This window comes from Rhinolophus sinicus, chromosome 16 (genome assembly GCF_057876585.1).
Source record: "Rhinolophus sinicus isolate RSI-liver-muscle chromosome 16, RSI-T2T, whole genome shotgun sequence".
NCBI classification, from domain to species: domain Eukaryota; kingdom Metazoa; phylum Chordata; class Mammalia; order Chiroptera; family Rhinolophidae; genus Rhinolophus; species Rhinolophus sinicus.
The window spans coordinates 148928064-148943473 of record NC_142516.1 but is presented as its reverse complement, the minus strand read 5'-3'; the positions used below and the strand labels follow the sequence as shown (position 1 = coordinate 148943473).

At 44.9% G+C, this 15410-nt stretch overlaps 1 protein-coding gene across 1 annotated transcript in view; it reads right to left on the bottom strand.

Annotated features, from left to right (window-relative positions):
• Positions 1 to 1738, bottom strand: part of STK24 (serine/threonine kinase 24) — a 103306-nt gene extending 101568 nt beyond the window's left edge. Inside the window, exon 1 of the mRNA XM_019756910.3 lies at positions 1303 to 1738. Coding sequence (XP_019612469.1) covers positions 1303 to 1344 — 42 coding nt within the window. The 5' untranslated portion in view covers positions 1345 to 1738. The remainder of the gene's footprint in view (positions 1 to 1302) is intronic.
• Positions 1739 to 15410: the final 13672 nt, after the last annotated feature.

Genomic DNA, 15410 nt, shown 5'->3' with positions numbered 1-15410 from the left:
AAAAACACACACAAAAGAAACCTGAGGCTAAAATTCTGGTAACTTTATGTTCCTATATTTCAGTACTGCAAACCTAAACAATGAAATCGTTTTCTTTTTATGGTTTTAATGAGAGCGAAAATGATGTGCGTCGAAAGAGAGGAACAGATTACGGCTTCTAAAAGACCAGGTCCTCCAGCCCCGTTCCTCTCAGCCCTCAGGAGCCAGGGAAGAAGAGAGAAGGAGCCCGTGGCTGTCTGTAGGTAAGTAATCCACTTGGATACTGGGGTTGTTTTTTCACGATCACTCGTTTAGCTAAACTGGGAGAGCAAAATGTTAATGACATACCCTAACTGCATCGTGAGGTTTTTAATCCTAATGATTTTGACACCTTTTACGCGCTTACATACATTACAAATTAGCCAAGGAGGGTGGTTTATTTTTCAAAGGGCTAAAAACGGTGCCCGATAGAGAAAAACTTGAACGCCTTCATGTAATTTGAAATTCAACTTCTCCCCACCCCAAAAAAGTCAATGGTAGGCCAACATGCCACAAAGTATCAACGGAAAGGTTTACTGGGAAGAACTCATCTGGATTCAATCAAGTCTGAAAGTAGAAGCCTCGTGTCCCAGGACCGGGCGGGTCAGCCTCGGCTCGGGACACTCGAGTGCACGCTGTCCCAGCGAGTCCTTCTGCGCGGTTTACAGGCTCGCACTTTCCCCTGTGTCTGCACCAGAAGGAAACGCGCGCTGGAAGTGGAGCTGGCAATTGCACCTCCCTCCACCCTATCCCGGCTCCTCCGCCCGGCAGGGCCCAGGACTAGTCCTGACGCGCCCGGGGCTCCCCTCCCGCCTCTCAACTTTACCGCCCGCTCGCAGGGAGGGGACAGGGGCCTCCAGCACCCGCCGCGCGCAGGCAGGGCCCAGAGACCGCGCCGGGGCCTCCAAGGGCATTTCCCCACATCACTTCTCCCCCGGGGCTGGGGCCGGCGCTGGGCCTGCAGCTCCGGAGGCGCTGGGGAGACAGGGGAGCGGGGAGGGAGACGGCCGGCACCCCCACATCCCTCCCTGACCACCGCGACTCCCAGGCGGAAAGGGCCGCCTCCAGGCCGCGGCCCCCAGGTCCCTGCGCCGCCCCCCGTCCCCGAAACGCTGACCGCCGAGCCGGGCAGGGGCGCCCCGGGCACTGCGAGCGGGACGCGGGAGGCCGGCGCGACCCCGGAAGGGGCAGCGTGGGGGGGGCCATGTTTACACCGCCAAGTTCTCTGCTTCCGCCCCGGCCCGCGCATCCCTCCCGCCCCTCGGCGGCCGGGCTCCTGCTTACCTGCATGCCGGGCAGGCCCGACTGCACCGGGGAGTGAGCCATGGCGGTCAGGACGGCTAATTCCTGGGACGGGACGGCCGGGCCGCGGCGATTCGCGCGGGCGACGAGGCCCGCGGGCCAAGCGCAGCCCTCGGGCGACGAGGGCGGCCGGCCAAGCCCGAGTCGGAGCCCGAGGCCACCCCAGCCCCCGCAGGTCCCGGGCCGGATGGTGGCTCAGCAGCCGGCGGCGGGCGGCGTCTCCATGCACAGCGCCGGGAAGGGGCTGCGAGGGGCGCAGGGCCTCGCCGCGAATAGCTGCTGCTGCTGCTGCTGCTGAGGCTGAGGCTGAAGCTGAGGCTGAGGCTGAGGCTGATGCCGCCGCCGCCGCCGCCGCCGCTGGGCTAGAGCCGGGAGGCCTGGAGTCGGAGTGGGCGCGCACAGCCAGCCCAGCCCGCGAGCGCCGAGCGCGCCCCGCCCCGGCCCGGCCCCCGCGCCCGCCCCCGCGGCCCGGCCGGGGACCCCGCCCCGCGCTTCCGGGAGGGGGAGGAGGCTCGCGGTCGCCGGCGGCCCTAGGCCGCAGCCGCCTGCCGGGGCGGGCGGGGATCCGAGTGCTGCTGCGGGCTGCCCTTTGCCCCCAGTTGGCGGCGATAAGCGGGGAGGGGGCCTCAGCCTGAGCGGCCTCCCGGCGTGGGAAAGAGGGAACCGGGTGGGACCCAGGAATTGGCTGTGTGCCCACCCCACCCCCACGCCTGGGCCTGGTGGGAGTCCTAAGGGGGTCTGGACGGCGAGGGAGCGGTGAGCGCCGGCTCTTACTCTCCCATCTTCCTCCTGCCCTCCACGCGAGCCCACCCTTCTCCTTCTGCCCCCAGGAAACGGGCTCCAGGCTACCTCCCCGAGGGCAGAGGCGGGGGCTGGGAGACTTCGGGAGGGAGAATGCCCAGCGGGGCCTCAGCCGGTGGTCAGCTCAGAACTACCAGGGCGGAGTTTCTTCGGTGTCTCGGTGAAGTTTCCAGCCAACCCGAGGAGGAAATGGAGGGGAGAGGCCGAGAGCTAGTCATTCTTAGTGCTTTTGCTGCTTGGAAACAGCCCCGCTTGGAATACTAGGCGCTGTAAACTTAGCTAAGAAGTGAGGGGGCTCAATCCCACCATCTCCGGGCTCAGGTTCCAGGCTGCAGCGTCCACCCTGAGAAGGGAAATGCAGGGGAGGGAGGGGCAAGGAGGAAGGGAAGACAATAGAAGGAAACCGTGTCTAGACTTACCCCAGCCCTCTCCCTCTGCTGCCTCCAAAAGCCCCGGGTCCGCTCTGGGCACCACTTCTGTCTCCACCTTTTAGTCTCCAACTACAGAGGAAAGAAAGAAGGAACGAGTCAATGCTGCCTCCAGAAAGTATTTTATTTACAATGACTGAGTGGTAGCCACTGAAGTGATCTGCTGTACCTCAGGTTGTTGGGATCCTGGCACCTCATTCATGCCCATGAATGAATGCCATATTGCACCATCACTGTGTGAGGTTGGACATACAAAAATGAGCCCCCAAGAGTTCACACACTACTGGAGGAAATTCTAAAACTTCTCCACCGAGGTAAGGAGTCTTGATTCTCTGAGGTGTCATTGTATTGAGAGACTTTCAGTTCCCTCTGTGCTCTGGATTAGACAAGGAGGGGGTGCTAACATGTACTCCCTGCTTTCCCTTTGGGAATACGCGATACACGTGTTTTTTCTTGGGATTCTCCAGGGTACCTTCAGAGAGCTTGACGGTTGTCACTGGTACACTAACTTCACTGAGTTGTAAAGCCCTGCCGCCCCCAAGTACTGGGAAGAGAAGGTGGCAAATGCAAAGTGAAAAAAAGCATGGGGGTGGCCGGTTAGCTCAGTTGGTTAGAGCGTGGTGCTAATAACACCAAGGTTGCCGGTTCTATCCCCACATGGGCCACTGTAAGCTGCGCCCTCCTTAAAAAAAAAAAAAAAAAAAAGGAAAAGCATGAATTCTGATCCCTAGGATTCACCATCTTTTGTAAATTTTGTGTACCTAAAAAAAATGGGTACATAAAGAGATGAACAGTAAAACAAGCAAGAGCATAAATCTTAAAAATGTTCATAATCTTCAACCCAGGAATTCTATTAATATTTAGAAACAACCAAGACATGCATAAAAATGGATATAAAAAGATGCAGTTCAGTGATATTTGTAATCACGGGAAAACTGGGAACACCTTAAAAGTCTAATAGATATTAAGTAAATGATAGTATATCCATACAGTGAGTACCACGTAGTCAGTAAAAAATGATGTATTTCAACATTTAGTAAAATGGAAAATATTTTCACTTTGTATTGTTAGAAACAAAATGCAGAGTACAAAACTGTATTATAGTCTGATCTCAAGCTACTTCATGTATATGAAGTTATATTTAACATATATATCACTTACATGTATGTATAATTTTATGTGTATATTTGTAAACAGAAAAACCTGGAAGTATATACACCAAGATTTAGCAGTAGCTTTTTCTGGAATTAAATATGATTGTTTCAGTCAGTGGTCAACCAGTAGAGACCATCATGCTAAGAGGTCTCTCCTTGGGATCAGCAATCAGAGCAATAACGTGATAGCAAGATTAGAAGGAAGAAATAGGACAAGTGGACAGAAATGTTTGGGCACTGATCTGAGACATTACCATAGGAAACACAAAAAACACTGGGGCCTGTTTTGTAGTGGGCCAGTTTGCAACAAATAAGCCATAGTGGGGCATTAGACCACAATACCCTGGATATCAAAAGTATTCTAAATCCCTTTTCACCTCCAGAGACTAGTAAGGCTAAGAACAGGTATGTTACAGTAGGATATATAATTCATCTGGACACAATTACTTGCATTCTTCAGCTGGTCTATTTCCCTGTACCCTGTTTATCTCCTCACCACAAGTGAACTTCATTTCCCCCTTTGACCATATTTATACTATTGAGCATCATTGTCCTTGAAAGAGAAGCAAAATAGGAGTTACTGTTCCGCACAGTCATAGGCAGACATTACCCAGTATTCCCCAGACAGTGGCCTTCTCCCTTTGTTTTACCAGAACAGAGATGATGGACAGGGCCTGAGCCCATGATGCGATCCTGCCCAATTGCTCATTGAATCCATTCATACATTAGCACATTTTTTGAATGCCAAACACATGTCAGCATCTGGTTCAGTGCTGGGCGTATAAATACTAGGTTCTCAGATGCCTCTTATCCTGTCCTAGGGACGTGGTCTCCCAGAATCTTGACTTCAGAATTTTACAGTGCCGCTATTGATTAAATTTAGAGTCACATGTGTATGTTTCCACTAAGGAAAGAAGAGGATTATCCTTTCACCCTCTCCCTTTTGTCACTTCCCTCCACCCTCAATTTATAATTCCAACAGATCATATACTACTGTAATTTCAGGAAAGATTTTGAGGGTCTCTATAAAGATCATGCATTTTCTGGTCTCCATAGAGATACTAACCCAAGGAATTATTTTCATCCCCTGGCCCTCTCTGTCTTTTGTGTTGACCTAAGGACATGAATTGAGCAGTGAATTGTGCTCTGACACATATTCGGGACCACAAAGGACATTTCCATTCCCCTATGTAAAGCCCCTCCAAATATAGAACCCTTGTGTATTCACTTCCCCTAAGCCCGCTCATAGCCTCAGCAGAGCTCAGAATGCAGCCAGAGACAAGAATTCAACAATCAGTCCCTTCACTTCTTCTGAGTTGAAAAGATAAACACCCCCAAATGCCACTTTATAAAGAACAGCTAGACAAGTAGCACATTAGCAATTTAAATTTACAGATTAAAGAAAGGGACTTACATGGTGAACTTTAAAGAGAGAAATATGAGTAGCTTGGATAAGTAACTAACAGAAGGCTTGACAAATTTCTACACATGTTTAGCAGGTGAAGACACAAAAGAGGAAGACAGATTTATTAAGATCAGTATAAAGCAACATGACTAGACATAGTTGGATGACATGATGTCAAGCAAATGTATGCTAAAGCCCTAGGAAAAGATCCAGCTACATTGTGGGACAGTGAAACATAGTTGCGTTCTGTGACTGAGGCTCAGAGGGCAAGCTCACAGCATCATCATTCTAAGTCAGTTTTTGGTTGCACCCTACATTTGTTTGCTCAGGCTGCCATTACAAAGTACCATGGGTGGGGTGGCCTAAATAACAGAAATTTATTTCCTCATAGTTCCAGAGGCTAGAAGTCCAAGATCACGGTGTCAGTAGAGTAAGTTTCTTCTGAGCCCTCTTTCCTTGGCTTGGAGGTGACCATTTTCTTCCTGTGTCCTCACACAATCTTCCGTGTGTGTGTGTGTGTGTGTGTGTGTGTGTGTGTGTGTGTCCTGATCTTCTTGTCTTATAAGGACACTCATCATATTTGGCTAGAGTTCACCCAAGTGACTTCATCTTAACTTAATGACCTCGTTAAAGACCCTATCTCCAAATACAGTCACATTCTCAGATACTGGGGGTTAAGACTTCAACATATGCATTGGGGTGGGGTTGGGGAGACACACGATTCAGCCCGTAACACACCCCTTTCACTATGTATGCATTTCTGGTCAGCCCCCTGTTCCTCCAGGCTCAGGTCCATGAGCAAGAGCTTGCTTTCCCCTCTCCGAAGGCCTGTGGACCTTGTTTCATGTTTCCTTGGGTGTAGTCCCTAAACTTTATCTCACATAGAAACCAGAGCACTAATCTCCAATCACTGGACAACTGAGAGCAGAAGCAGGGAATAGAAGCAGATGTTTGCTTTGTAAAAATATTTCTAGGGCCGGCCCAGTGGCTCTGGTGGTGGAGTGCCTTTCTCCTAACGCCGAGGTCATGGGTTCGATTCCCACATGAGCCAGTGAGCTGCGCCCTCTACAGCTAAGGTTGTGAACAACGGTTCTCCCTGGAGCTGGGCTGCTGAGAGCAGCCAGAGGTTGGTGTGAGCTGCTAGTGGGATGCTGGGGCCTGCTGTGCTACCAGGAGCAGCCGGTGGCCAGCGTGAGCAGCCGGCAAACGACCAACGACTGACTGCCTGAGCTGGGGGTACCGCAAGTCTCATAATACCAGCATGGGCCAGGGAGCTGTGTCCTACACAACTAGACTCAGAAACGACAGCTTGAACTGGAGTTGAGGGGTGAGGGGTAGGCAGAAGAAGGGGAAAAATATATATGTGTGTGTGTGTGTGTGTGTGTGTGTGTGTGTGTGTATGAATGAAATCATCTGGAATACATGGCAAAACCTGCCAGAAAAGAGTTTAGAGTATTTTGTAGGGAGCACATCAAAAGTGATGAATACTCATTTCAGCCAAAAGGTTATGCTTTAATAAGGTCTGTCTTTAGTGCCTCTGTCATCCCTGAGTAACATTGCACTTGGAGGCTTACCAGGCTTGGAGGCTGAGTCCCCAAAGGGCCAGGGGGGCTTTTAGTTGCACATTCCCAGCGTGGCAGTTCTGGGGACTCACACTAGAGAAGTTTAGGCTGGTAAGAAGGGCAGACCAGAACAGGCTCACTAGAAAAACTCTCATGTGCCATTTTGCCTGGTAAAGAGCCAATTAACAGAGCTTGTCACCCTCTAAACAGTGGCCACTTGACCCTGCCAATCAGCTTATAAAGGCTTCAGTAAACAAAGACTCATCAATCTGTGTGTGTGTGGATTTCCCTCCCTCTGGAGGCTGGGTTTGCTTTCAGATGTACCCAGAAAGGGCATAAATGAAATCATCCCCTGAAGGGTGATTTCATCCATAGTCCAGTCACAGAACTGTTACACCAGTTCTTAAAAACCCTTGGCCTTGCTTTCTGACCAGGAAGGCAAATGGTGGGAAATGGTTTTAATTTTCACTTCAAGGAGATCTAGGGAATTACGTGCTTAAGGAGGATTGTATAGCCACACAGAGGTAAAATGTGCCTATGAGTTACAGAACAGGCATTGGTTCCTGAATGCACATAACCAAGTATGCTTGGAACCCTCGTGAAAATACTGACCTAAACACTACCCTTTCATCAAGGCTTCGCCTGCAGAAAAGCTAAGCTTGTAGTGTCTTGATTTTCTCTACCTTGGCATTCCAGCCCAGTTTTATTTGTTTTCCCAAGAAGATGTATTAGTGATGATTCTATTAGTTAGAACTCCTTGAATAACAAGTGACAGAAACCTAGCTCAAACTTCTGTAAGCACAAAAGGGAAGTTTTAGCTCAGTGATAGAAATCCAAGCTTGGCTAAATCCAGGAGGGTGGGTTCAATGATAAAATCAGAATTCTGTCTTTACGTCTCGCCTCTGCCAGCCTCTGCATAGCTCATCCCCATATAGATTCTCTCAGTGTGGTGTCAAGGGTCCGTCTAATATGGTCCTTGTAATGGTAGAGAGAGAGCGGCTTTCTCTTCCCCAGTGTCCATGTGCCACATCTGGAGGAACTCAATTCTGTGTGTGTGTGTGTGTGTGTGTGTGTGTGTGTGCATTCTTGTGACCAGAGGGCAAGAAGACACAGGAAGGGAATAGCCCAATCCCAATAGCATGCAGTGTGGAAGAGGCAGTTTCCCAATGGAGAAAAGACTTGTCCTGGACCATTCCACCCCTTAAATGCCCAGCACATGCATACACTTGTGTACTTACACGGTCTCTTTTTCCGTAGGTAGAATTTCTTCCGTAATCCCCCTCCGCCAACATAATGCAGCCAATCCACGTGTATCCATTCATGGACTTCTGTCTCCCCCAAAGCAAGTCAAGTTCAAGTGCCTTCTAGTTAGGTCATCCGTTTTCTCGTCCAGGGGCTCTGGATAATATGCATTCCTTTTTGTCAAGTCTGGATGTGGCTTATCACAGGTCAGCAGTCTATATCTAAATGGTAAGTGTTATCTTCCTTAATGTGCTTAATATATTATGGAAAATAATATTTTTGATTAACCACTTTTAAAACTCGCACTTGAAAAGGGGGAGAAAGGGAAGTGAGCAGGCATCACCATGAGTCCATCATATACAGTTAACCCGTGACCAACACTGGTTAGGGGCGCCAGCCCATGCACAGTCGGAAATCCACATGTAGCTTTTGTCTCCCCACAAAGTTAGCTCCCAATAACCTGCTATTGACAGGAAGCTTTGCCAATAACAAACAGTGGATGAACATGTATTTTGTATGTTATATACATTATATGCTGTATTCACATAATAAAGTAAGCTGTAGAAAAGAAAATGATGAGAGAAAATACATTCTACAGTATTTATTGAAAACAGTCTGCATGGAAGTGGCCCAGTGCAGTTCAAACCCATGTTGTTCACAAGTCAGCTGCACATGGTACCTTCCTGGAAAGTGAGGCAGTGGGGGGGTGCGGTGCGTGAGCCAGCCATGGAGCGGCCCTTGGTTCAACCTTTTCTGTGGTCCTCCATGGCCGCAGGAGAGGAGCGTGGGGCCGGCCGGTCCCTCTGGAGGCTGCACGACTTGACCAGCCCAGCTCCTATTGGTGAAGGTTTGGGGTCCTGGGGATTGCCTTAGTGTAGAGGTTCCAAACTTTCTCCTTAACAGCACCCTTAGCATCTTAGTAATTTATTCATAGCATCTCTGAGCCAAAAGAAATACCTAACAGTCCAATTAACTAAAAAGCTAGGTAAAAACAGCTTGAGAATTTCTGTCTTAATAACTTAGTTGCAATCTGAAGAAATAATCCTGCAATTTAAAAAATATTTTAATTTCATTTGTAAGTAATCACAATTACTTGCTAAGGGGACATGTGTTCCTGTTGGAAACTGCACACCTTTCCAGACCTTAGAATCACACTGGACACCATCGCCTTCCGTTCTTGTTACATATTGATATTTGTGCTTTTTGTCACCGGACCTCCCAAAAATATAAGCACCTGCTTTGCAGACATATGACATCATTGAAAAGAATGTAGCGTAATCGAATGCTAAAACTGTGGACTACCTGTCAGTGTGGTGTCTGACAGATGTTTAGTACCGCTGTTTCCTAAAAAATGTAAAATATCCCATGGTTCCACTGTAAATTCTCTGCAGTACTCAGGGCGTGCTGGGGCCATGGTTTGGGAACCATGGTTTAGAGATTAAATAGTCACTAAATTGCTCTGGTGATACAACTCCCTTGAAAACTGAGTAGGAGACCAAAGTCATCAACCTATTGAGTCAGAGTCCTTGAATATGAACCTTTTCATTGCACCTTCTGGCCTTCTTGTATGGAGAGCCTGTAGGTGTTGGGCTGTGGCCCCGACCAGTATACCCACATCATGGGCAGTGCCGATGGTGGAGAGCGTTCTCATCTGTTTAGACCTGTGTGCCATACAAATGCTATGCTTCTGTATTTAGATGTGGGTGTCGTCAGTTTTCATCGTCTCTACCTAATGAGTCCAAAGTCTACAAATGATCCAGGTCCTGAAGCACAACTGGTAACAGTTCAGCCAGCTCAGACCAAGGATCGTTCAGGTCAGGGCCCACCCGCTCTCCAGACATAGGGACTCCTACTGTCTTCCATTCAGTCCTACCTGCCAACTACCCAATTTTTCTCTTGTATCTTTGATTCCTGGTTCCAGTTTTTTTTACTCATCTGGACGCTTTTGGTTTCACATGACAGAAACCCAATTAAAATAACTTAGAGAGAAATAGCAATTTATTACCTTGTATAACTGGGAAATTCAGTATTTATAATTAAGTCATAGTCAAGTTCAAAGAGAAAAATTGTAAGAGGTGCAACTAGCTTCTGACAACTCGATTTGGGGATTCAGATGGTAATCTGGATTCTATGTGTCTTGTTGTTTTGTCTCGTTGGCCTCTGCTTACGTTAGCTGTTAGGCGGGCTCTTTCCATGGGAGAGAAGGATGGTTATGTCAGCCTTAGGTCTCATCACCCTCATAGCTTGAAACCTGGATTTAAAGGAAGCATCTTTCCTGATAGCTCTAGTAAAGTTGTAGGGAGGATTGTGATTGGCTGGGGCAAAGGGGGTGGGGTAGGGTGTGGTATGGTGTAGGAGAATCATCCCTTTAGAACCAGAGTCAGAGGACAGATCGGCAGAAGGAGGGGGGGGGGGAGTGTGATAACCTAAATAAAGCAACACTGAGCAGACAAGAGCCCTATACCTACTGAAATGGCGGAGTTGTAGGTTTGCTTTGTGTAGCTACTTAATCTGGCAGTGGGAAAATCTTTCATATTAAATTCAGGACCTTCTTATGGAGTTATAAGGATTGGGGTTGGCAAACTTTTCTGTAAAGGGCCGAATAGTCAATATTTTAGGCTTTGTGGACTGTATGATCTTCACTGTTCTGTCAGCAAAACAGCCACAGACTATATGCATTCAATTTAGCATGAGGCTTTCCAAGGACGTTTTGTCTAAAAACACAGTTGGCAGACCCAATCTGTACCTAGGGTGTAATCTGTCGAACCCTGATCTAGAAGAGTGACCGTGGTAAGCTGGGTGAGTGGTCAGACCATTGAATAGAGTTCAAACAGGACAAGTTTAGGGAAGCACAGGAAGGAGGAAAAAGAGACTTCAGCCACATGGATGTGTAGAGTTGCCAGAAGGAGACCGAGGAGCCATCCAGGACTACTCTGTAAGCCAACCCATTACACAGAATTACAGTTTAAGGTAAAGGCAGAGTCCAAAATATATATAACTGCTGAGAACACGAGGAGGCAAATTTCCATCCTGAAGATTCAGGCCTTCCAGGGACAGTAACAGTGGACCCTCATAATGAGAAGGGAGTCCTAGAAGAATATCTATGAAGAATCATTAGCTTCTTAAGGTCAGGGTTCAAGTTTAGTTTCTTCTTATGATCCCAAGAGTGTTCCTGGTATGAGGATACAGAAGAAACACATAGTAAATACTTGCTTATTTATGTCAGACACAGGCAAATTTAAAAATTAAAATTCTATTTACAAAGTGCCTAAAAATATAAGGAAACTAGCATATATACACTGCTGGTGGAAATGTAAATTGATATGATTTTCCTAGAGTGATCTTAATGTAACAAATATCTTCAAATATTCATACTTTTTAATATTATATATAAATATATATATATATATTAAGATATTACACTTAGGGAATAATTGCAAGTACTTAGAAGTATATAGGAAGATATTGCTGTTTATAACAGAAAAAAATAAAAACAATAAAAATATCCAATTATAAAGGTTTGGCAAAAAAATATGATTCACTCATAGAATGGTATAAATTCTATTTAGCAACTTAAAATTATTGTGTAAATTAATATTGACATACTTATTGTAGATATTCACGGATGCAAGGATAAGTAAGAAAATTAAGTTATACGAATGTATGTATATAACATTTTTCAATAGAGTATACGTAGACTTATGCTTCGGCAATGGCTGACTTCAGAACAACTCTGCCATTAAGAATGACTACCTAGACACAGACAATAGTTAGTGGTTACCAGAGGGTAAGGGGGGAGGGAGGTGGTAGATGAGGGTAAAGGGGATCAAATATATGGTGATGGAAGGAGAACTGACTCTGGGTTGTGAACACACAATGTGATATGTAGATGATGTAATACAAAATTGTACACCTGAAATCTATGTAACTTTACTAACAATTGTCATCCCAATAAACTTTAAAAAGCAAGAATGACTAGAAAAACTAGACCAATTAATTAATAGACAAATTAACAAAGAAAGAAAAAAACGTGTTTGAAGTTACCAGAGTACTGGCAATTTGTGGAGCCAAGATCCAGAAGAAAGGGAAGCCAAGAGAGGTGAGCCTGACGTTTGGGACTGCTTTTTGTCCTTGAGGCAGTCCTAATTTGAAGGAGACAAATGAGAGGCAAAAAGAGCAAAACAGAAGTTTCATACTTTCACAGGGAAAGGTGGGCAAAGTTTAGATTTCAGTGCCCTCTGAGGGAGACACATTCTGGCAGACAACCCAGGCTTTTGATTGGGAACACAAAGCACTACATCCTAAGAGTAAGGGTGAATCAGAAATAGATTAATTATCACAAGGAATGAAGTCTAGCTTTAAATCACCTCAATAAATTAGATTAAGATAATCTGCCCTAGCCTTGCTGTATGCCAGAAGTAAATATAAGTCCTTTCTGGACAAAGATATCATCTCAAGTCTCAAATCATGTCTATATTTTTTTCATAAACAATGTATGACACTCAATTGAAAATAACCCAGGATAGTGAAATAGAACTTACATGATAAAACTAGGAATACAAGAAAGCAAGACTTGACAGAAAGCCAAGAGACAAAATACGGAAACAGACTCATAGGAGATACTGAAGTGATAAGAATGAACATTAAAATAAATGTGACATATTCAAGAAATTAAATGACAAGATGGAGAATTCAGACAGAAAACTAGAAACTATAAAAAAGAATCAAATGAAAATTCTAGAAACAAAAATATAATTCAAAATTTTTTAAAAATTGATGGGTTTAAGAGCTGGTTGGATACATCTAAAGAGAGATTTAATAAACAGAAAAGCAATGTGTGTGTGTTGGTATGTACATACGGAAGCTCAAAACAATGTTGAATAAAAGAAGGCAGACATAAAAGAATACTGTACATACAGATTACTGTGTAGTTCCACTTATGTGAAGTTTAAAAACAGACAAAACTGGAGCGGCCGGATGGCTCAGTTGGTTAGAGTGCAAGCCCTGAACAACAGGTTTGCCAGTTCGATTCCCACATGGGCCAGTGAGCTGCGCCCTCCGCAACTAGATTGAAGACAACGAGCTGCCGCTGAGTTTATGGAGGGGGTGCCGGATGGCTGTTGGTTAGTGCGCGGGCTCTCAACAACAAGGTTGCCGGTGCAATTCCCGCATGGGATGGTGGGCTGCGCCCCCTGCAACTAAAGATTGAAAATGGCAACTGGACTTGGAGCTGAGCTGTGCCGTCCACAACTAGATTGAAGAACAACGACTTGGAGCTGATGGGCCCTGAAGAAACACAATATTCCCCAATAAAATTCATTTTTTTAAAAAAAAGCTCTTATTATACTCTGTGTTGTTCAGGGATTTCCCTAATGAAAAATAATAAAAATAAAAAAAATTTAAAAAACAGACAAAACTATAGTGTTAGACATCCAGTATAGTTAAATTTGGAGAGGATAAAGGGAATAATGATTAGGTGTTGGAATGAGGGGGTCTATTTCTTGCCCAAAGTGGTTACAATGGTATATTCATTTTGAATTATTCATCAAGCTGTTTACGATTTGTGTACTTCTTTCTATACATGTTATATCTCAATAAAATGTTAAAATATATGTGAATACATACATGTAAACATGAAAGGCTATTAAGAGATTATATTTGAGCATTATGGACAATTTTTTTCTTCTTTGTTTTTTCTATTATGACCATGGATTCCTTGTAAAAAAAAAAAAAAAAAAAAGGAGGAAATAAAAGAAAGAAGAAAAAAGAAAAGACATATTGGCCAGTTTTTATTTATTATAATTCTTCTGATCACAGAATAAAAGAAAATGAGATTTATATTTGACTTAAGAAGGAATCTCCCAGAACTAAAACTTGTTAAACAAACAAACAAAAATAATGGATTCTTCTTCCATAGCGGCCTTTCAAAATAGAATAAGTGTTTAGTGTGGTCTTCCCTGGAGGCTGTAGACCAGAATACCTCTTCAGATTCATTTTGCATCCATGATCCTATAGTTTTCAACATAAGGGAGATGTAACCAAAGGACCTTCTTTTATAGTGAGTTTACCTTCCAGGTAGTGAGCTAGTGGCTGGGAATGATAATATGTAATACTGTTTTTAGGATCTCAGTCTATGAAGTTCACATACTTATAGATGAAATGTGATAAAGTAAAATAAATGCCACTCATTCGTTAATAATTATGAACTACATAGCATAAGCATGGAGTTTATATTCTAAGCAAACAGACAAACAAAATATAACACATCAAGTGCAAGAAAACAAAGCAGAGTAAGGATAAAGAATGATGGTGGGATGGTTATACAGAGTGAGCTATTTTAAATAGGATAAGGAAGTCCTCTGTGTCTGAAGACCTTGGAACAAACACTTGGATGAAGAGGGTGAGTGACCTATGGGCTTTCCAGACTTGAGCAGTCCAGAAAAAGGCAGTGTGTTTGGACCATCCCGGAAGGAGCAACAAGGTCAGTGTGACTGGAACAGGATGAGTAGGCAAGAGAATGGTAAGAGATCAGGTAGCTTGGGGCAGACCACACAGGGCCTTGTGGTCCGTGATAAAGACTTTAGCTTTATCTTTGTGAAGTGGGAAAGTGTTGGGGAGTTTGGAACTGAAGCATGGTATGATCTGACTTAAGTTTTAAATGTGTGACTTTGGCTGCCGAGTAGAGAACTGATGGTGAAAGGCCAACTGTGGAAGTAAGATTGTTAAAAGGTTCTTGCTCTTCTCTAGGCAGGACATGATAGTGGTTTGACCACAAAGGTATTACAGTAACTAGGGAAAAGGGACACAATTCTCAAGGTATTTTGAAGGCAAAGACAATAGGATCTGGTAAAGGAGTAGATGTGGAGTATAAGAAAAATAGAGTCAAAAATAACTCCAAGGCTTTTGGCCTGAGGAACTAAGAGATTTGAGAAGCAACATTTATTGAAATGGTAGACTTGAGAAGTACAGTTGGGGAGGGTATGGGACTATATTAGCAGAATCAACACATTCTGTTCATAGAAAAGAGGCAGCACTAAAAAACAACTGAGTTAAGCTGGTAATCCCTGAATGGATGAAGAGAACCATCTCCACGTTTTGATAGTGACTTTACAAATTTTACACACCACAGACAGTTTCTAATGCTAAAAGTTTTAAAACAACTATTTGCTATTTAGTTCGAATTTCTTTTTTTTTTTTTTTCAATTGTTGCATTTTAGTAGAGTCATAATTAACGGCAAACCATAATACTCATTCCTGGAAACCATTTTAACTCATGCACATCCTTAATTGCTGACCTCAAGTATCTCCCTTTCTGGGAAGCTTTCCTTTGCCTCTTCAATTGTAGGTATTCCTCCTGTAGATTTCCATAGAACCCCAAGGATCCAACTATCACATTTCTTACCAAATACACTGTCTTATCATCTATTTTTCTGACTGATCAAATGGATAGGCTCGGGCCGGCCTGGTGGCTCAGGCGGTTAGAGCTCCGTGCTCCTAA